At 40.7% G+C, this 23,160-nt stretch overlaps 1 protein-coding gene across 2 annotated transcripts in view; it reads left to right on the top strand.

The window, feature by feature from the left end:
* The first annotated feature begins 1,037 nt into the window (after nt 1-1,037).
* The window catches only part of EIF5B (eukaryotic translation initiation factor 5B), a 67,821-nt gene continuing 45,698 nt past the window's right edge, over nt 1,038-23,160 (top strand). For both annotated transcript variants that reach the window (XM_073352308.2, XM_073352304.2), the window contains exons 1-7: nt 1,038-1,263; nt 17,609-17,734; nt 17,814-17,898; nt 18,312-18,963; nt 19,462-19,673; nt 19,904-20,054; nt 21,963-22,058. In XM_073352308.2, coding sequence (XP_073208409.1) covers nt 1,229-1,263; nt 17,609-17,734; nt 17,814-17,898; nt 18,312-18,963; nt 19,462-19,673; nt 19,904-20,054; nt 21,963-22,058 — 1,357 coding nt within the window. In that variant the 5' untranslated portion in view covers nt 1,038-1,228. The remainder of the gene's footprint in view (nt 1,264-17,608; nt 17,735-17,813; nt 17,899-18,311; nt 18,964-19,461; nt 19,674-19,903; nt 20,055-21,962; nt 22,059-23,160) is intronic.

Here is a 23,160-nt window from a genome sequence, read left to right as displayed (position 1 = left end):
AGTGATAATCAGGATGGCCCATTTCCAACAGTTGACAAGAAGGTAAGAGTAACAGTGGGGAGGGGGTGGAAATAAGCATGGGGAAATAGTTTTACTTTGTGTAATGACCCATCCACTCCCAATCTTTATTCAAGCCTAATTTAATGGTGTCCAGTTTGCAAATTAATTCCAATTCAGCAGTCTCTCGTTGGAGTCTGGTTTTGAAGTTTTGTTGTTGTAATATTGTGACTTTTAGGTCTGTAATCGAGTGACCAGGGAGATTGAAGTGTTCTCCGATTGGTTTTGGAATGTTTATAATTCTTGACGTCTGATTTGTGTCCATTTATTCTTTTACGTAGAGACTGTCCGGTTTGGCTAATGTACATGGCAGAAGGGCATTGCTGGCACATGATGGCATATATCAGACTCCAACGAGAGACTGCTGAATTGGAATTAATTTGCAAACTGGACACCATTAAATTAGGCTTGAATAAAGACTGGGAGTGGATGGGTCATTACACAAAGTAAAACTATTTCTCCATGCTTATTTGATTACTCTCATTATAGTGTGTATGGCAACATCCATTTTTTCATGTTCTCTGTGTGTGTGTATATATATATCTATATCTATCTATCTTCCTACTGTATTTTCCACTGCATGCATCCGATGAAGTGGGTTTTAGCCCACAAAAGCTTATGCTCAGATAAATTTGTTAGTCTCTAAGGTGCCACAAATACTCCTGGTTCTTTTTGCTGATACAAACTAATATGACTACCACTCTGAAACCAGTGAATTAGAGCATCCCTTGTTTTCTGTTCTGTACAGCGCCCATCCCCATGCCCGAGGAGAGAGTGGGTGGGAAATTTCCTCCTCTGGCACTTGACAGCTGGGTGCAGTAAGGGCGCGAGCCTAGGGCTGGGCAGCAGGGGGCAGTAAAGGGGGCGAGTCTGGGGCTGGCCTGGCAGTGAGAGGGGAGGGTGTCGCCTGTTGCCGCTGTTCGCCCTCCAGCCAGAGGGGGCGCCGGCGCAGCAGTGAGCGCCTGGCTCAGCGCCGGCGGGTCCCTCCTGCGCCCTTGTCTCGCGCCCTCTCCGTAGGCCGCCGTCGCGCCGGGTCCCGGGGTGAAAGCGCGTGCGCACTGCGGCCTCTCACCATATGCACCCCGGTGCGTGTGGATGTGGCCGGCCGGACCGTGCTGAGGCGGACGCGGACGGAGGCGAGCGGTGACCAGGCGGCCCCGCCAGCGCCGCCATGGGCAAGAAGCAGAAGAACAAGAGCGAGGACAGGTAGCGGGCCAGGTCCTCCCCGGAGCGGGCTCGGGGCCGGGGAGTGACAGCGCGGGGCCCTCCCACCCTCAGGGTCCAGCTGCGGGGCCGGGGATACCCCCCCCCCCTTTCCCGGCCCGCTGTTCGGGGGACCCCGGCTGCCGCGGGCGAGTCGCGGCAGCTCCGCGCTCCTCGGACACCAGCCCTCTCCCACCGCGGACGCGGTGTCTTGGCCTCCGTAGCTGGGGGGAGTAGCGGGGGCGACCGTCCCAGCACTGTGTAGCTGGCGCTGCCGCCCCCTGCTAGTTCCTTCCCGGGGCAGCTGGGCGTTGTGAGTAACTAGTGCTGGCGTGTCAGCCCAAACGCGTGTGGGTGTTGTCTTTTCCCCCCTGGTTTTATTCTGGGAGGGACGTCTGCCTCCCAAATCCACGAGCCTTGTCTGTAAGCGGAGCAGAGCACTGAAGCCAAATTGGAAATGAAAATCGGTGGAGAGATCAACACTCGTATGCTGCATCCCCAAAGCTTCACTAGTCATCTGGATATATTGGGATAAATATTTTTCAATATATGCTGTATCAGATCCCACAAACGCTTGGGATGTTTAGCTGAAATGTTACCTGCCTTGGAGTTTGTAGCACGGAGTGGGAAGAAATGTCTATAGGTGAAAGGCTCTTTGGGTTTATCAAAACTATTGAGGTGTTGAATATACTCCAGTAAAGTAGAAGTTATAAAGGTGGGAAAGGAGGATTTTTGTCACTTCAAAGTGCTTAAGTGGTTGGTGAAGAGATAATCATGTTAATTTTTTAATGATCTTTTCTCAACTGTAGTCCTATTTCTAAACATCTGTATTTTACGCTGTTAGCTAGAATGAATGGCTGGATGACATTGTGCAAGCACAGACTTCAGCTGTGTTGAAAGTCACTTTTTGCTTCAATTTTAAACCTTAAAGATGTTCTAAATTATATTGCTGGTTCCATACAGAACACTTCCACACTTCATACATGTGACAGATGATTCCATGGTCACAAAATATTAGGGTCCTGAGGATCCTCTGACTGTCTGCCTTGTTCATGCCTTCTTGAATGCCGCATGCCAGTCAACATCTTTTTGGTGAAGGAATAGACTTCCATGAAAGCTGTTAAATTTACCAGAAAGATCACTGTTGTGTGCAGCATGCTTTATACCTTTCATCAAGAATAGGTATATTTCTTATACTCCTTAGCAAAACCAAGACCTCATTCTACTTTAATTGATCATAGGCCCTGCGTAATTAGTGCTGACAGGAGATAAACAAGTATTTTTTTCCATAGTACAAACCAAAAGGAAATAAAAATACATGAGCACGCATGTGTTTTTTTCATTTTGCTGAAGCTGATTCTTCAACATTCTCTTCTTTACTTGACCCCAAAATAGACATTGAGATACAGCCGTGTTATGTATCATATTCCTAGGTTCAGATGCCTTTGATGTATGATCTGTTTTTGAATGAAATCAGCTGTAAATTGCTAGTCATTTTAAAAAAACTCTGAATTTTACTGGATTTCTTCCTCTACTTTTAAGCATTTATTAGTAAAAACGTATGCTGTATCCTAAATGCTATGAAGAATGTTAGTGATTTAAGGCTTTCTATCCTTGTCTCTAAAACAGTTTATAATCTGCCTTCTCCTTCTGGGTAGGGAGTTGGCTTTTAATGAAAATATTTATAGTTTAGCTGTTGCTCACCATGGAAGAGTGGGAAGCACCATATATGCTGCTTTGTAGTATCTCTTGTCAGCAGCCTGACTCACCAGCTGTGCTCAGCAAAAACATACTGGGGAGGCAGGCTGGGTAGGGGTATTGCGGGAATGGGAGTAAGATGGGGCTTTGAGATGGAATAGAGGTTGGTTGGGACTGTGGAGGCAGGGAAAGAAGTGGGGCTTGGTGCTACTGCTGTGACTTCTTAGTGCAGCAGATAGCAATACGTGTGTGTTAGGGGAGCATGCTGGTTAGTGCATCTCAGGAGCCGAATTCAGTGGGAGGAACACTAGTAGGGAGGGAAGCTTGAGGAAGGCTCTGTGCGGGGTTGTTGCAGAAGAGGACAGCTATGTGAAGAATGGGAGCATTGAAACTCTGCAAGAAGACCTAGAAAGGATAGTAATATCAAAATTAAGTTATTCATGTGGATAACAATAATAGAATCATAGAAATGTAGGGCTGGAAGGGATCTTGAGATGTATTCAAGACCAGTCCACTCTGCACTGAGGCAGTACCAAGTAAATCTAGACCATCCCTGTCAGGTGTTTTGTCGAGGCAGCTCTTGAGAACCTTCAGTCATGGGCATTCCACAGTCTTCCTTGGAAGGCTATTCCAGTGTTTATCCTTTATCGTTGCAAGTTTTTCCTAATATCTAACCTAAATCTCCTTTGCTGTAGATTAAGCCCATTACTACTTGTCCTACCTTTAGAGAACAATTGATCATCATCCTCTTTAGAACGGCTCTTAACATGTTTGAAGAGGTCATCAGGTCCCCCATCAGTCCTCTTTTCTCAAGACTAAACATGTCCAGTTTTTTTAACCTTTCCATCTTGTATTGCTCTTCTCTGGATTCTCTCCAATTTGCCCACATCTCTCGTAAACATTCTTTTCAACACTGATTTTCTATATAGATTTACTTTCACCATATAACCAGTGAATACATCAAATTTCTCTGCATCACACTTATGCATAAATCTTAATTCTGAGCACCATACTTCCAGATACAAATAGCTGATTATAGGTATTTTTTCTGTGAATATGTCTATAGAGAATATATTTATCCAGTTTGCTTGGAGTTAAGATTGATGTAAAAGAACTTTGTATGCATTGTGATCAGTGGAGTTTTTCGGGTGAAGAGTGAGTGCGTTCAGATATGATATTTGGGTGTTAAGGCATGTGGAGGCTGCCTTAACTAGTGACTTCCTGAAGTTTTAGTGGTTGTGTTGTACTGATACTCTTTCAATAAGAGAACTCAATTTCTTTAAAAATGTAAATGTAAAAAATTTTCAGTCTCCTGCATGAGAGTGCAACAGAGATGCCTCGATGCAGAATTTAGTTCCCTGGTTGTAGGATACAGAGGGCCTTGGCTATGGGATAGAACTCTAGCAGCACAGGTGTGAACCTATTGTGCAGGATTTTCTTGCATGGAAAGTTTGAGTGGGGAGAGGGGTGGTTGTGGGAAAATATAGGGCTCTTGCCATTTTGCTTTGAATTCACACCACACGCTGTTGCTGCAGACTTCCATATAGGCATGTGGTATTATGTTACAAAACCGTTTCCCATCTTGGTTCTCATTCTCTCCCTCAGGTGTCCTGGGCCTTCCATATTTTCTATCTTTCTCCTTGTAAGTCTCTTTTTCTTATGTTCCTTCCTTCCTTACCAGTTCTTTTTACTTCCAAGTATTTAATCTTTGGCTGTATTTATTCTCACTCTTATTTTGGTACCCTTTGGCCTTGCAGTCTGTTGCATAGGCATACTCCTGTGATCATTCATGCATATTGCTTTAGAAGTCATAAGTGCCAAACGGATGATTCTGCAGCCAAGAATGAACACTAGATAAATTAAGAGTTATAGTACAACTAACATAGTTCTGTGTATTGCTTGGTTTTCTGCAAGTTAAATTGCTAGTGTCATGTACTAACTAGTTTTTCCTCTTGTGCTTCTTTTTTTGGTGTCAGTCTTTCTGATGCAGCAGAAAAACCACTGAGAAGTTTATAATAATTTGAAGCATACTATCACCTTTCCTTTTAGTTAGTAAGCTTTCTATGTTACCAATATATTTCCAACAACTGCCCCATCCACCTTTTCCCTGCAAAATAATACCCCAAGCAGAGCTTCTTATAACTGCAGCAGGGAGTAGAGCTGAAGGCTCCCTAAAGTCTGCTGAACACTTTGCTTTTGGAAATCTAATGTGGGAGGCGTTTTGATATTGGTGGTTCCTGCCAGTACAGAACTCTAAAGTAGAGATTAATTGTGCTATTAATAGGCTTTGTTCATAAGGGTTATTGACACAGTCTGAGGTGAACAGGGCTACCTTTGCTGTAAATGAATCATTTTTCTTTCCTAGTGTCATAAAAATTACCTTTTGTGGGTGGTTTGGTGGGTCCCTTTAAAGAAATAACAGTGCCATCTGTGGATTGGAAAGACTAGTGTCTGTGCCTGGCTACTATGATTGGTCTTCAGATATTTATACTAATAGCTGGATTGCTTTTATTTATAGAATAACTTAAGTAGTGGGGTTTCTCTTTCAGTTTAAATCTTATCTGTTTCTGTGTGTTACCTGGGGTGTACCGATGTGTAGAAAGAATAGTAAATATGGCAGGCGACCAGCTTGGCTTAACAGTGAAATCCTTGCTGATCTTGAACATAAAAAAGAAGCTTCCAAGAAGTGGAAGATTAGACAAATGACCAGGGAAGAGTAAAAAAAATATTGCTCGGACATGCAGGAGTGAAATCAGGAAGGCCAAATCACACCTGGAGTTGCAGCTAGCAAGAGATGTTAAGAGTAACAAGAAGGGTTTCTTCAGATATGTTAGCAACAAGAAGCAAGTCAAGGAAAGTGTGGGCACCTTACTGAATGAGGGAGGCAACCTAGTGACAGAGGATGTGGAAAAAGCTAATGTACTCAATGCTTTTTTTTGCCTCTGTCTTCACAAACACGGTCAGCTCCCAGACTACTGCACTGGGCAGCACAGCATGGGGAGGAAGTGACCAGCCCTCTGTGGAGAAAGAAGTGGTTTGGGACTATTTAGAAAAGTTGGACGAACACAAGTCCATGGGGCCGGATGCGCTGCATCTGAGAGTGCTAAAGGAGTTGGCGGATGCGATTGCAGAGCCATTGGCCATTATCTTTGAAAACTCATGGCGATCCGGGGAAGTCTCAGATGACTGGAAAAAGGCTAATGTAGTGCCCATCTTTAAAAAAGGGAAGGAGGAAGATCCTGGGAACTACAGGCCAGTCAGCCTCACCTCAGTCCCTGGAAAAATCATGGAGCAGGTCCTCAAGGAATCAATTCTGAAGCACTTAGAGGAGAGGAAAGTGATTAGGAACAGTCAGCATGGATTCACCAAGGTCAAGTCATGCCTGACTAATCTAATTGCCTTCTATGACAAGATAACTGGCTCTGTGGATGAGGGGAAAGCGGTGGACATGTTGTTCCTTGACTTTAGTAAAGCTTTTGACACGGTCTCCCACAGTATTCTTGCCAGCAAGTTAAAGAAGTATGGGCTGGATGAATGGACTAGAAGGTGGATAGAAAGCTGGCTAGATTGTTGGGCTCAACGGGTAGTGATCAATGGCTCCATGTCTAGTTGGCAGCCGGTATCAAGTGGAGTGCCCCAAGGGTCGGTCCTCTGGCCGATTTTGTTCAATATCTTCATTAACGTTCTGGAGGATGGTATGGATTGCACCCTGAGCAAGTTTGCAGATGACACTAAACTGGAAGGAGAGGTAGATAAATTGGAGGATTGGGCCAGAAGAAATCTGATGAGGTTCAACAAGGACAAGTACAGAGTCCTGCACTTAGGACGGAAGAACCCCATGCACCGCTACAGACTAGGGACCGAATGGCTCGGCAGCAGTTCTGCAGAAAAGGACCTAGGGGTTACAGTGGACGAGAATCTGGATATGAGTCAACAGTGTGCCCTTGTTGCCAAGAAGGCTAATGGCATTTTGGGATGTATAAGTAGGGGCATAGCAAGCAGATCGAGGGACGTGATCGTTCCCCTCTATTCAACATTGGTGAGGCCTCATCTGGAGTACTGTGTCCAATTGGGCCCCACACTAACATAAGGATGTGGAAAAATTGGAAAGAGTCCAGTGAAGGGCAACAAAAATGATTAGGGGTCTGGAACGCATGACTTATGAGGAGAGGCTGAGGGAACTGGGATTGTTTAGTCTGCAGAAGAGAAGAATGAGGGGGGATTTGATAGCTGCTTTCAACTACCTGTTGAAAGGTATGCTATAACTATATACATTTTAAGCAATTATATCACTTAATATTTTCAGATTCTTATTAAATAATTCTACACTTTAAGTGTCTTAGAAAATGGTGACTGTTGCTTATTTACTAATAATTTAACATTTTTGGTCATGATTTGTGCCCAGCTGCATTGAGATGGTAACTGGAATTTAATTAAACATACCAACCACCATTTAAAATGCATTTTTATTAAACAAAACAAGCCCTTAATATGTCATGTGACCTATTATGCTACGTTTCTAAATCTTAACCTGAAAAGTTAGATGTTTCCCCCCTATTCTTTATATAGAAAAGCTGCCTTTAACTCACAGTTTTTGATAGGGACTCATGGATTCAGCATATTTATTTAAATATTTTAAGATATTATCATTTTAAATAAACTCCATTTAAAAAAAAACACATTGGTTTATGTTCACCCTGCTTACAACAAATGAAGCCTTATTGTTAACATTCCTAACATGCAGTCAGATGCTTTCGCAGCTCTATCCTCTGTCCACTGTAACTGTTAAAAGGAGAGTTTGCATTGTTGTAGCTTGGTATCTAGTTTTTCTGTCAGTTCTTTCATTTTTAACTTTGTCTGGCTAGAACTTTTGCACCATCATACTTTTAAATGTGATATGTGAAAGAGGGTTGGGGAGAGGGGAAGGCTTGTGCATCTTTGTCGTAGGATGTCTCACAGAAAGAGTTCCTGCTTTTAAAAAAACCAAGAAAACCCACAATGCTCGAATACAAGTTCTTAACTCATTTTTTTCATCAGGTTTTGCTTATATGATCCACAGACGATTAGGCGCTCTCTGAGCCTTAAACTGAAGGGATAGAAGTGTTGGTGTGGTAGCTAGACCTATTCTTCCAGCTGTTTGTCAAATGAGTCTGGGCACAAATGAAATATCTTTTTAAAGAGCTTGAACAAAATGTTCATCCTTTCTCAATCAGGTTTTACTTCCTAGTTAGTTGGTTGACAGGTTTTACTACTTCTGTCAACCATGGTTTTCCAGGATAAACTGAATGAAAAAGACCTGGATTTCTAATATGAGAAATAAGAAGGAAAAGACCACCTAGGCGATGTTTACATTCTGTGTGTGGGTATATAACAGCCAAATTTTTTCAGATTACATTTAATGTTGCAGGAAGGGGTTGCATTAGTGTTGAAAATAGCTTTCTTACTCTGGAAACAAAGTATTGCTTCCTTAGTGTTTCTAACCCTTGTCTATCTGAGTAGAAAGAGACTTGGACCAAGGACAACATCTGAATGTCTTGAATGGCATTCCAGAGCTAGCTAGTAAGTCCCATTTAGTCACATAACACAGGCATTTTCCCCTTAAAGCCCCACTTAAAGATGGTATGAAACAAGAAATTGATGTGCAATCTGCACACTCTAAAAAGTTTGATTAATTTCAAACTTCTTATGGGCAAAAGCTTTCATATGCTGTGCATCAGAAAATTAGTTATTCTATGGTTACTTCCTTGAGGAGATACCATCAACTTGAAATCTCGTCAGTTTTAAAGAGCTAAAAGTAGTCTCTGGTAATACATGCACTCCTGTCAATTTCAGTAGTCTTTCAATCAATTTACAATTTTTAAATGCTTTTCTCTTTCCTGTTTTGGGTGTAAAGACCCCCACAAACAAACCAGGGACACTTACTATTCAGGAAAATGGTGAAGTCAAATGCATGAAGTACATTGTTTTTCCTCTTTCTGAGTATTCCTGGAAAACTTTCATTTGTAGTCATTGGGATATTAACAGTAAAATGGCAGGTCCAAAAAAATAGAAGTGACCTAAGTTGCTGGTGTCCCTTTAATTCACTTGGAGCAGTGCTGGTGTAACTGAAATTGACATATCATGAGAGTTGCTTCAGCAAAATTAATCTCATAAACACTTCCTTTTAGAAACATGAGCAGTGAGTGTATTATGTTGTAGTGATGCAACTTTCTTGTTCTGTTGGTTTATTGTACTCCTCTAGTTTTAAAAACTGGGAGGCTTTGTAAAGTTGCTGTCATTTTACACATTACATTTTACATTTTTTTTTTTTAACTGGAAAGTCCTTTGAGCAAGAACTGTTCATTTTGGCTGCAGTCAAATGTATAGCTTGTTACCTGTAGCACCTTTAAAGCAGAAGGCACATCTCAGTGGTCATGTTTGTATTTCCCAGACTCTTGGTGAATGGCTGGTTGATGCAGAAAACACTTGTCATCTTGAACCTATGCGTCTTTGTTACCTTGTAAGCCTTTGCTTCAGTTTCAGTGGATGATAGATCATGTTTCCTGTTGACTCTGCTTATCGATGTAGAAATTGGAATTGTATCCCTGTCTTGGGATGCTGGATTTGAAAAAGTACATTACTCTGGTGTATTTCCATTAATTAAGTTGCTCAGTTCATGCATGGCTGAATAGCTTTTTCTTTTTTCTGTTTAATTTAATACTTGCTGACTCAGGGAACAAATCTGTCCAAGATGTCTGTTACATAATCTGAGTTTCAGTCTTCAGGTTTAGGAATCATAATTAATTGCACTGTTAAACAATAATAAAATACCATTTATTTAAATATTTTTAGATGTTTTCTACATTTTCAAATATATTGATTTTAATTGCAACACAGAACACAGTGTACTGTGCTCACTTTATATTTTTATTACAAATGTGCTATAAAAAACAAGATGAAGTGAGCTGTAGCTCACGAAAGCTTATGCTCAAATAAATTTGTTAGTCTCCAAGGTGCCACAAGTCCTCCTTTTCTTTAAGAGAATATTTTACAATTCACCTCATACAAGTACTGTAATACAATCTCCTTATCATGAAAGTTGAACTTACAAATATAGAATTATGTACCAAAAAATTGTTTTGTTTTTGAATGCAATGTAAAACTTTAGAGCCTACAAAACAGAGAAGGGTACATACAATTCTCTCCCAAGAAGTTCAGTCACAAATGTAATGTATTATTTTTTTTAATGAGAAGTCATCAGCATGGAAGCATGTCCTCTGGAATGGTGGTTGGAGCATGAAGGGACATATGAATCTTTAACGCATCTGGCACATAAATATCTGGCGACGCTGGCTACAACAGTGCCATGAGAACACCTGTTCTCACTATCAGGTGACATTGTAAACAAGAAGCAGGCAGCGTTATCTCCTGGAAAAAGTAAACAAGTGTGTGTTCTAGCGATTGGTTGAACAAGAAGTGGGACTGAGTGGACTTGTAGGCTCTGAAGTTTTACTTTGTTTTGTTTTTGAGTGCAGTTACATTAAAAACCCCTATATTTGTTAGTTGCACTTTCATGATAAAGAGATTGCATTTCGGTATTGTATGAGGTGAATTGAAAAATAGTTTTTTGTCATTTTTACAGTGCAAATGTTTGTAATAATATAAAATGAACACTGTACACTTTGTATTCTGTGTTGCAATTGAAATAAATATATTTGAAAATGTAGAATAACATCCAAAAATATTTAATTTCAGTTGGTTTAAAAAGAGAGATATGAGTGTGAAATTATTTCACAACATTTTGGGCTAGGAAAACATGTTTTGCTTTTTACCTTGTCACTTTTGATTTATAAGTGTACATCTTGTTTTAAAAATGGCTTAAACTTTGCTTTTCCTAGTGGAATTCTATACCTACCAACCTCTGCAGAATCCTAGACTTCTATTTAAAAAACAAAACAACCTCCTTCCCCCTAACTTTCTAGCTTTTACAAAGATACGCCCTTCCAAACATCAACAAAGTGTGACACTGCTGCAGTGCTGTCATTGTGTGTCTGCAGCCAAAATATTATATAGAATCTTATTGAAAAAAGATTGAGATAAATATGCTTGAACATCATTTATGGATTTCATGAATCTGAATTGTGATGAACTATGGTTTCTTAATGACTTTAACATGGAACTTCAAGATTCCAGTTGTTGCAAGATGTTGCATCAGAAAAGGAATTCTCATAAAGTATGTGTTTTTTTTTGTTTTGTGGAACTAAGTCCATACCAATACTTAATTTTTAAACCAATTTATCTCCTGCCCTCCCTAACAAGACAAGCCGCTGGGATAGGTTTCCTCAGGTCACATGCTTATCACTAGGGATTTTCCTCTTTTCTGACTCAATAGCTTGCAACTGCTTGGAGTCTTATAAGTAGAAGAACTATTGGATAGCTCTTCTGTAGCTGGTTGAGCAGAGATAGGTGCTGTATCTTTACTTACTTTTCAACTTGAAATACTTTCCAGACTGGTGAGTAATGCTTTGATTCCTGTATGCAAGGTTTTGGGGAAATTAATAAACACATTACACTTACATAATTTTGGAACATTTTGTGTTGCAGTTTCTATTTTAATACATTATACTAAGTGGGAGTTTGGAGCAGGAAGCCTTTGAGAATTATATCACTTAGCTTTTTGAAGCTAACTGGACTAACAATTTGCTATTTTTATTTCAGAGTGTACTAACTATAAACAAAAATGATTTTCTAACTAAGATATAACATTAAATCTTTGCAAGCTGATTGTGAGGTAATAGTAGCTGCTTCATAGTTTAGTTTGTGTAACTGAGTTTTTTATTTTTTCCTTTGTATCTGAGTTTTGCCCTGGCAAAAAAAAATCCATTTGCCTGAATCCAGTAAATACTTTAAAAAGTGGTAGGTTATGTCTGTAGTGTATAGAAGTAAAGGTTAGGTGTCCAGACTATAAGTTAACACTTTAAATAATATCAGGATTGGGGAATGAGAGAACTCTGGTTCATTCTCAGCACCAAAACCAGAGCTGGGAATTAGAAGAAGCCAGCGGGGAAAGAGGTTCCATTGCTAAGTTTCCTGTGCAGAGCCTGGGTGGGGGAGAAGTAAATGTTCCCTGTTCTTTTGTGTACCAGCAAAACTCCTCTTTCTGTCCCCACATCTGTGCTTCTGCACCCGTGCACTCCCCAAATCAGGTACGAAGTGAGGCCTAGTTCAGAGGACCTAAGGAAGTTGGGGAATGTTTGTGTGTGATAGCTCTGAGGCTTTACTCTCCTTTATTTTCTTTGAACTTCCTGAGATCTGGAGGAACAGTAAGTCCTCTGTGAGCCTCTTAAAGCTTACTGTCTTCTGGGCAGCCCATCATGTAAACTGTAGTTTGAATGGGGGCCCACCACCTACTATGAGTTTTAAGAGGATCGCTGGAGGCTAATCCTATGAGCCTTAGGTTTCAGAGTAACAGCCATGTTAATCTGTATTCGCAAAAAGAAAAGGCGTACTTGTGGCACCTTAGAGACTAACCAATTTGTCTCTAAGGTGTCACAAGTACTCCTTTTCTTTCTATGAGCCTTAGGAGGTTTTAGAAACAAACAAGCTTACTGTTGTATATGAGACTGCAGAGTCCTCTAAGCTGTGTAGGAATTTGGGTGATGGAGAGGAAGGAGGGGCCATAATATGTATTCAGAGGCTATAGGGTTTGAGGGGAGGGTCCAAGAGGCTCCCAAAATGTCTCCCAAGGCTTGTTGTGGTGGCTGGAATTGATGGGCTTTGATGCTCCTAGGGCTTATAAATGGAGGCCCACAGGGGGGTTGGAGACCCATGAGACTGGCAGGGGGTGCAGTCTGGGGGCTGTCTAATAAAGTTCAGTAGGAACTGATGTGCTTGCCCATGTACACCTCTTGTGCACCTCCTGAGGTCAGCAGTAGATAGATTCTCCTCCAGTGAACCTTAGGAGATGTATGGGATCGTCGGAAGCTGCCAGGAGAAAGGAGACTGTACCCCCTCAATCTTCTTCTTTCCCTGATCCAGTGTTAAATTTTTACTAAATCCTAAAGAAATCACCAAACACTTCAAAGTTGTGTATGTTTAAGGGTCGAAATTTTAACTGCTATGTTTTTGTAATCAATAAACTCCAAACAGACAACTGTTCAAAAGCCCAGAAGTTCAGATTTAATTAAAATTGTAAGTAATTCAAACACTTTAAAATATGGAAGTACATAAAGTATCCCATCTGCAGTAATGCTGGGCTTTATAGTTTCTCACTTCCCTTGGGTTTTTATGTATTGGTTTTTTTGGCTCAGAGACTAAGGAGTTCGAGAAGATTCCAGTCGTGGATGGCTTAAATTTTGAGCATTTGTGATACTTAGTGTATCAAAGAGTACATCATAGAGCACTGGTTTATAACTGAATTGATGTCTCCACTCTAGACATCATAGCTTTGCATCTGATGATGATCACAAGTTAGCACAGAGAAGTATATGGCCTAATCATGTAAAGACCTGAGGATCCTGTGTGGGGAACTGAGCATTCTCTGTTCCTTTCAGGATTAGGCCCTTTAATGAAGAGTGAGGAATTACCTCCTTCACTGAACAGTTTGCCTAAAGAAAGCGTGTGTGTGAGAGAGAATAAAGGTTGTGATGTTTTAATTTTAACATACTGTAATTTGTTTGAATTTAAGAGCAATGCTGATTTAAAATACGCATAATAGCGTCTATGCTAAGGGAGCAAACGTATTATCGCAGGAGTCTGTAGGACTATGTTCAGCATACTTTCTCAATTCCTTTTTAGTCTGAAAGCTACTGAATTTCCTAGAAGCTCACAACAATTTTGGCAAAGAAGGGAATCTTGAATAGTTAAGAGGTTAATTTTTTCCAAAACTGAATTTGTTTCTTAAGGTTGAGGTCTTTAATTTCCCTATGTGTAGCCCAGATCAACCTGAGCCTGAGAGAGAGCCAGAATTGACCAATGTACATTGCCAAAGAGCCACAGTAATATGTCAGCAGCCCCCACCCCCCCGCTACCAGCGCCTCCCACCCACTGGAAGCACTGTTGATCAGCACCTCCCCTTCCCTCCCCACATCTCCCGATCAGTTGTTTTGTTGCATGCTGGAGGCTCTGGGGGAGAGAGGAGACAGGAAGAGCGAGGGCACAGCAGGCTCAGGGGAGGGAGTAGGAAGGGGTGGAGTGGGGCCAGGACCTGTGGCAGAGCCAGGGATTGAGCAGTGAGCACCTCCCGGCACATTGGAAAGTTGGCGCCTGTAGCTCCAGCGCCAGAGTCAGTACCTAAACAAGGAGCCGCATGTTAACTTCTGAAGAGCCGCATGTGGCTCCGGAGCCACAGGTTGGCCACCCCTGGTGTAGCCAAACTGTGAAGGCATAGTAAAGAGAAATTCATGGACCAGCACAGAAGTTCTAAATTTACAGATTGCAGTTCCCAAGAGGGTTGCGAGCAAATGTCTGGAGGGCCAGGCTCACTTCCCCTGTCAAAAATACCAAGTGAGAAACAATAGTCATTTCTTATTATGCCTCTTTAGACAACTGTCTCAAAGAATTCTGGGATGCGTCAACTGGTTGAGTGTGGGCTCATATGAAAGGAAAGATTGGGAGCCCTTTCTGTATTTTCTGTGCTCCCGCCTTTTACTCTCTGTCAGAAACGTTCTCTGTCAGACCTATTTCAATCAGCCAGCACTACTTCTGTTTCTCTGTATAAATTTAATACCACTGTGCCACTCTGTACCTCAGGTAGCACCCTGGGATACCCATGTTCACCACTGTCATATAATTATGATAGTTTTGTACAAAGTATGCACTGTGAGGTATCATTTTGAAAGTCTTGATCGGTTCAACGTTAATATCCAGTTGGATATTATGTGCTATCACTGTATGTCAAGGTATGAAGTTTTTGCAGTGTGTGTTGTTAAAATATGTAGTGAGGTTGGGAGACGCCCACAGTCAACCTTTCTGTCCAGCAAAGGACCAGCCAGATGTGCTGATGGCCCATTATAGGGAATCCACTCTCTCAACGCCCATCCCAGAAACTTCACAGTGAGAGTACGTATACAATGGAGACTTGAGCAATGGGGACTGCCTGATCCAGGAGCGTTAGAAGCTCCCTAAAAGTGTGTGTGTGTGTGGGGGGGTCCAACAGGTGCCTGAACTGTAGCTCCGCCCTCACACCATCCCTTCTCTCTGGGTTCCTGCCCGTCATTACTTGTCCTAATGGCCAGCAAAAAGTGGGAGGGCCTTGGCTCCCCTGTTCCAACGCTACTTGCCTCATCCCCATGTCACAGCAAAAGATCTTTCCAGCAAGCTGGAAGAAAATATAAGACTGGAAGTGACATCATCACTTGGTCTCTCTTCTCCCCCTCCCCCTCCGCCCCAACTCAACACCTGGAGAAACATCTGGAAGACAAAGACTTTGAACAGGGGAAGGGGGTCCCAGGCTGGAAAAAGGGTCCTACCCTGTGTATTGAGGAACTATACTGTCTGTCAGGGTGAGACACTGCTTGATTCAAATCCTGTTTCGTTTGTAGAACTTGGGCTGCACATTTTATTTTCTTAAGTAACCAGCATTGATCTCTACGCCTGCTACTTATAATCACTTAAAATCTATCTTTATATAGTTTTGTTCATTGTCTTAATGTCCTCATGATTTCTTAGAAAAGCCTGAAAACTTGGCTGAAACACCCGGTGGCAAACAAAAAGGACTCATACTGTATTTTTAAAATCTCATAATTTGATGGGTTTTAGTGTGTGTGTTTTTTTTAAATGATTGAGCTTAGCAATAGTAATACTTGGCAATTATTAATTCAGACATTTGCTGCTGTCTTGGAAAATCTGAATTTCAAAGAAGTGCATATTCTTTTGTGATATTTCTTTAGATACAGAGTCAGACACTTTGTGGATCAGATTTCAGCAGTATTCATGAATCCATCAAATAGCAGGGAGACATTTCAGAATGTAATTGTGAGATAGTTGCATTTGGAACTGATATGTGAGGGAGATGTATGTGGTACTGATGGCAAATTCTGCCTCTTCAGGTAAAGATTCTGACGGCTAGAAGAGGCATGAGTAGCAGATTAGACATGAACTTGCAAAGTAATACACTGCCAAAAAGAGAAAATGGTAAGCTAAGGGAGTCTTGAGTTGAATACCCAAATGCTTCAGGTCATGGAGCAGGAAATTAAGGTAATAGTATTTCCTCTCTCTGAGGCTCTGGAGTAACTGCACATAGAACATTCATTTCTGGACGTGATACTTTTTAGAAAGGTCTCCCTCAAACTTGTCAATAGAAGAAATGAACAAAAATAATTATTGTGGCTGGAGGGGTGGAGTTTAAAGACCAGAAGAACTAAATTTGTATGGTTACAGAAAGGTACCCAGAATTTAGAGGAATTATTTAGAGTGGCACAAGAGGTAATGGGATTGAATTAGGAGGCAAGTTTAAGACCCATATCAAGAAAAAAATTCATGACTGTATGAATCGTTAGAGTGGGAATAATTCTCGAAGTGTTGGAAACCTCTTTGATTGGGACTCCCAAAATTAGGCTGAGCAAAACACTGTAGAATATGGTATAGGGAACTGCGTGGCACTGGCAGAAAGATGGGCTATATGATTTAAAGGGCCTTTTCTTCCTGTGACTTCTGATTTGAGTAAGGATGAACCTGTGGACATATCTTGAAGGAAAGCATGCTATGTCAGAAATTCTCAAACTGGGGGGCATCCAAGGGTTCATGGAATGTATTCTGGAGGGCATGAGAAGCTTTAGGAGGTTTTAAAAAAAGATTTTAAAGAACTTGCTGGGGGGCTAAAGAACTGCAGCGGCGGCTGCTGGCTGGATGCCCAGGTCTGTGTCTGAAGGCAGTGCTGCTGCTGGCAGAAGTGGAGAAGTAAGGGTGGCATGGTATAGTGTTGTCGCCCTTACTACTTCACTGATAGTAGCACTGCCTTCAGAGCTGGGGGACACAGAAGGGGGGCATGATCAAATAAGTTTGAGAACCGCTGACTTATGTTATGCTTTGGTGATGTAAATGCTAAAGGAGAAACTTTATCACTTGTATCTGCGTCCTACAAATTTTTTTTCCTTCATGGTAACTAGTGTCTATAGCTTTGGGTAGGCTTTCTTTTGAATTTGTTAGAAATTAGTTTTGGAATTTGGTTATTATACATAATTTTTACAGAGTTTGTTTCTTTAAAAAACTACGGTCATATGAACATGCATGATACAGATCCCCCCCACTCTTCTGTGATATTTTGTGTGTGTGTATACATATATCCTCAGGAGGGGAGAAGAGAATTGAAGTTACTATGGTTTGGGATTGCTAAACTCAATCTTCACATTTTGACAGTGCACAATGATACTGGTTGGGATGCAGTGACTTTGCATTGTAGCACAGGCCTGATATGTACATTTAGGGAAATTTTAGTTGACTTGTGGAACTGCATTACAAAACCGTTCCCATATCGTTTAATTTTAAGATGGATGGGAGCCTAAATGTCTTCTTTTAAATTTACTGTGAGATGAAAAATACATAAAATTTAAGCTTCATTCTGAAGTGTCTGTGGAAATTGTTAAATGTACTCATGTTGGTAACTTAAACTCCTTTAGGTAACTTCCTTTTTAATTTGAGCTTCTAGTAAAGCTATTTTATCTTTGTTTAGTGCCAAAGATGATATTGACCTTGATGCTCTTGCTGCTGAAATAGAGGGAGCAGGTGCTGCCAAGGAGCAGGAACCACAAAAATCTAAAGGCAAAAAGAAAAAAGAAAAGAAGAAACAAGAATTTGAGTAAATCATTTTGTCCCTTTCATTATTGTATTCAATTACAAATAAACACATACTTACGTGATTTTAACTTTTTCTTTAGTGAAGATGATATCCTAAAGGAGCTGGAAGAACTGTCTGTAGAGGTACAAGGAGGGAAGGTTGACAGAGAACCTGCTTCAGCAAAGGTGAAAGTTGAGGGGTTATTGACAAATAGCGTTTTGAAAAGGGCAGTTTTTGGGTACTCAAATCCTTTACTCGCAGATTACATAAGTTTTGGTGCTGCTGTATAGTAGGAAGACCTAAATGAAAATTGACTAATATTTAAAAGTAATGATTGCTTTTAACTACTCTTCTGCGTTAGAGGCAAACAATGATAACTTTTAGCTTAAACCACTTTTGCACCCAGATAAGCATTAGAAAAATGTGATGGAATAAGTAGAGCATTCTTTATTGTGGGCTGTCTTTAGTTACTTCAGGTATCCCTTCACTACTACTCAAACTCTATCCTCAATAAGAGGAGTCGTATATAATTGCCGAATTTTGCAGTTGAAAACATTTAATTTTCCATGAAAAAATTAAACGTTTGTTTGATTACCAGCCAGAGAATGACGACCAAGAAATCGGCTTCTCAAAACAAGACAAAAAAAAGAGAGGGAAGAGTAAAAAAATCAGTTTTGACGATGATGACAGTGAAGAAATGGAGGGTAAGGATACAAAATCTAAAAAGACTCAGAAACCAAAAACTGAAACTCACTCTGGCAGCGATAACGATGATTGTGAGATATTGCTTAAAAAAGGCAAAGGAAGAACTGAAAAATCAAATAAAAATCTGGACCTTTCAGAAGAGGATGAAGCTAACATTAAGAAAAGTAAAGAGAGTACACGAGCAGTGTCCTCTGCTGAGAGTGCTGATGAATCAGACGATTTCTCCCAATCTAAAAAGGGTCAAAAGAAAAATCAAAAGGGAAAGCCTGCTCCTAATGCTGAAAGTGGGGATGAGGAAGAGGAGCCTTCATTCAAAATAAAAACAGTGGCTCAGAAGAAGGCAGAAAAAAAAGAGCGTGAGAGAAAAAAACGTGAGGAGGAAAAAGCCAAACTGAAAAAACAGAAGGAAAAAGAAGAGTTGGAAGCTGGTAAAGAACAGGTAAAGCAGAAGGAGATTCCAAAGAGAGCTGAAGAGGCAGCTTCTCCTGAAGCTATTCCAGCTGCTGCAGCAGGGGAAAAGGGAGAGGCTCCCACAGTGGCAGAAGGTTGGTAATTTTAGGAGAGTAATATTCGATGCAATCAGACTCTTTTTTTCTCTTTAATAATTAGTGAGATAAACCAGTGATTGTGATTGCAGCGTTTTCCAAAGTCAATAATATTAAAGATATTTAATAGCTATATATATATTTTATTTTATTGTATGTGGTTCACCCATGGGCATTTTTCCTGGTCTGTACGTTGTCCAGGTATATGGAAAGCAAGTGCCACATGGTGAATTCTCACTGCGCTATATATTTATAGCTCTGTAGTGCAAACATAATTTTTCACTGCTTGATTCTTAGACATCTATTACATGAACACTTCAGAGTCTTATCGCTATGATTTAAGAGTCAATTTTTTTCTTTTTCAGTATGAAATCAGAATCAGCAATGTTTCTCAGATCTGGAATTAAGCAAAACATAGTATTTTAAATACTAAACTATCTGGAGTCTTTTTAAATTGAATTTCTGACACCCCTGAATATCTGTCTTTTTCTTATGTAGCTGATGATGAGGGGGACAAAAAGAAAAAAGACAAGAAGAAAAAGAAGGTTGAGAAAGAAGAGAAAGAGAAGAAAAAAGGTCCCAGTAAAGCTACAGTTAAAGCTATGCAAGAAGCCTTGGCTAGGATGAAAGAGGAGGAAGAAAGGGCAAAGAGAGAGGAGGAAGAGCGCTTAAAACGACTTGAGGAGCTAGAAGCTAAGCGTAAAGAGGAGGTACTGCATGTGTTCAGATGGGTGAGGGTTAGGGAAGTGGTGCACCCCCACTCAGTCTGTTGCAGGATTAGGCCCTTACTATATATACAGTGAAAACTCACTGAAAGTAGTGGAAGGTCCCCCTTCTTGTCAGCTATAAATTGTAATAAATCCTTGTAGTTTGATAACTAATGCCATAAATCACAAAAATGCATAGTGATATTTTTCTGTATCATTGTTTACTTTCATAGGAACGATTGGAACAAGAAAGAAAAGAAAGGAAGAAGCAAAAAGAGAAAGAGAGAAAAGAGCGTTTGAAAAAGGAGGGAAAGCTTTTAACTAAATCCCAGCGAGAAGCTAGAGCCAGAGCAGAGGCTACTCTTAAACTACTCCAAGCTCAAGGTAAGTAGTTTTGTAAAATCTAAGCTCTTTTTGTGCACTTACTGCTCAAGGAAAACTTTGCAGATTCTTTCTTCTGTTATCTAGTTGCTTCAAGCAGAATATACCCAAAAATGTCATGTGAAAATTAGTGTGTTTCTGTGGCCAAGGAAAGCAATATTTTTATTTCAGATTTATTAATAGTTAAAATTAAGATTCTGTCATGGGTATTTTTAGTAAAACTCAGCGACCGGTTGTGGAATTCATGGAAGCCCACAATCTTTCCCTGATTTACCAAAAATGCCCTGGGGTGGGGGTACCACAAACAGAGCACTGCCGAGGCTTGCAGCTTCTCCAGCTCCTCCATTGCTCCTGCAGCAGAGACCGACTACTGCTGCTTCAGCCCTGGGGTGGGGGTTGACCCAACCCTGGCTGCTGCTCCAGCTGGCCCGGGGCTGGCTGTGGGCCAGTTGTTTGGGTGGCCTCCCATCTCCACTGGCTGCGGCTCCCTGGGGCTGGCTGCAGCAGGCAGTGTTCCTGGAAGAAGTCATGGAGGTCGCGGAAAGTCATGGAATCTGTGATCTCTGTGAGAGAATCATATCCTTAACAATAGTTATCAGAGTAGCTCTGTGCTTATAGAGTTATTAAATATAACCATAAAACCTGAAGGGAAAATTGGCTAATATATTATATTTGCCACCTTAATCTATGTATCAGTTTCCACCAAAAATAAATGCCTATGAAGAATTACTACTTGGACATCCCAATCTCATAAGGCCAGAAAAATTAGATGAGTCTTGCAGTATGTATTGAAAGTAAGTAATTTTGGTTCCTGGCAGAGTAAAGTAGGAAGTGAATTCCAGAGGCGAGGTCTTGGGTCTCTTGCCTTTTAAATCTGGAAGAAACTAGCTTGAGTGCCTCCACTGAGCATAACTATGTGCTATCTTGGTGAAAGAGAGGTGCTCTCAAATAGTCAGGATCCAAACTGTTTAGGCACTCTGACAAAAGTTGTTGGAATTTTTTTAAATAAAAAAACCTCATTAAGGCCCATGGTTTCTGTACATTTACTGCTGTAGTTTATAACTAGCTTTCTCTGGAATCCTGCTGATTCATTGCAAAATTATACACCTCTGTGTAATCTTGTCAGATCTCAAACTTTGCAGGTCTTGGTGGTAATTGTGTGGAAGGTATTTAAGAGGAACCTAGGGTGTTGGAGCAAATACTTTTGGTATTTCAGTGGCAATCCTTCCCTCTTGCACTAGGTCAACTTTCTACTCTCATGCTAGAAAGTTATTTTAAAGCAAATGAGGGAGGAGTGCCACTGGAGGTCCCATCTTTCTGATGAGGTAGAAAATGAAGGCACTGATCTTCATTTTTTACTTGGCACACAATTATGTAACTTCAGAAGCACAATACTTTTACCAGCAGGCAAAATACTACCTATTTAGCCTTCTTTAAAAGCTTAAGAAAAGAGAGATGGCAGGTAAGAAGCCTAAAGACCCTAAAACAAGGTTTGCTGTCAGGCCACTTGGAAGTGAATTCCAGAATAGAGGATCCTTTACTGATGATACCTTATCGCTGCTAAATTTTAAATGTATATGTTTGTGGGACCAAATGTAAACCTCAGTCAAAAGTTTCAAACCTGGGTACCTAATGTTCAATGCCTAAGCATAAGTGGCCTGACCCCTTTTTTCCAGAGGTTGAGCCCCCACAAATGCCTCATGAAGATGCATGTTGTTGGCATTTTCTTGCAAATCGGGCCACTTAAGTGTCTGAATATGCACTTAGCCTAAGTTTGTGCAGTTATGGAAAACTTTGGTCTTTAATTTAAACCACATCTTATCTTTCTTTTAGTTTGCCAACTTGGTCACTAATCTACAGGTTAGTTCTGTTCATTGTCTTCCTTGAATGGTTCTAATTCTCATTTTGCAGGTGTTGAAGTGCCATCAAAAGATTCTGTGCCAAAGAAGAGGCCAATTTATGAAGACAAGAAGAAAAAGAAGCAACAGCAACAGGAAAACAAAGAAGGTGAGTGTATTTTACTTCAGCAAAAAATTCTTCATATAATAGAATAAACTGATTTATGTGAGAACCTGGATTTATGCAGGAAATAGCCCAGCTTAATTGTCATGCACATTGTGTAAAGAGTTGTCACTTTGGATGGGCTATCACCAGCAGGAGAGTGAATTTGTGTGGGGGGGTGGAGGGTGAGAAAACCTGGATTTGTGCTGGAAATCACTTTAGATAAGCTATTACCAGCAGGACAGTGGGGTGGGAATAGGTATTGTTTCATATTCTCTGTGTATATATAAAGCCTGCTGCAGTTTCCACGATATGCATCTGAAGAAGTGAGCTGTAGCTCACGAAAGCTTATGCTCTAATAAATTGGTTAGTCTCTAAGGTGCCACAAGTCCTCCTTTTCTTTTTGCGAATACAGACTAACACGGCTGTTACTCTGAAACCTGACTTTTCATAGTTTCTTTTTTGCTATTACTCTTGATCATTCACCTTAATACAGCTTCATTTTCTTGTTCACTAACAATATAGGTAACAAAAAGGTGTATTGCAAAGCAACAAAAGGCTCATGTCCTCCATATACATCATGAAGGCTCAGTAGATGGTGGCATGGTGTTATGGCTTGAGGTTTTTTAACTTTTTAAACATCAGGGATTATAGTGTTCTAAACTTACTGATATTTCTGAAGTGAAAAAGCAGTAAAGCTTTATCCTAAAAAAATAAGACTATTTGATTTTTGTGCCCTTTTATCAATGAACCTGTAAAGCAGGGATCTCAAACTCAAATCACCAAGAGCCACATGAGGACTAGTACATTGGCCTGAGGGCCGCATCACTGAAACCTTTTCATACAACAATACAAAAGTATAGTCAAAAATGAAAAAGAGTAATATAGTATGCTATTAAAAGTCAATGTATTCACTTTTGAAAACCTGTAATGTGGAGAGGGGTTTTAATATAATATGAGCACTCTCAGTAATGCACCTCACTCAAACGACACAACACGCATTTACTTTTAGAATTACTTCGGTTAAAGCCCCCACCCCCACTCCACCCCTTATTGAAGGTGAAAGGGGGTTGATGCCCTCTGTGAGCTTTTTCAAAGACAGTGCTGT

Source organism: Lepidochelys kempii, chromosome 1 (assembly GCF_965140285.1).
Source record: "Lepidochelys kempii isolate rLepKem1 chromosome 1, rLepKem1.hap1, whole genome shotgun sequence".
Classification (NCBI taxonomy): Eukaryota; Metazoa; Chordata; order Testudines; family Cheloniidae; genus Lepidochelys; species Lepidochelys kempii.
The sequence above is the reverse complement of the archived record's forward strand: the minus strand, read 5'-3'. Positions and strand labels throughout refer to the sequence as shown.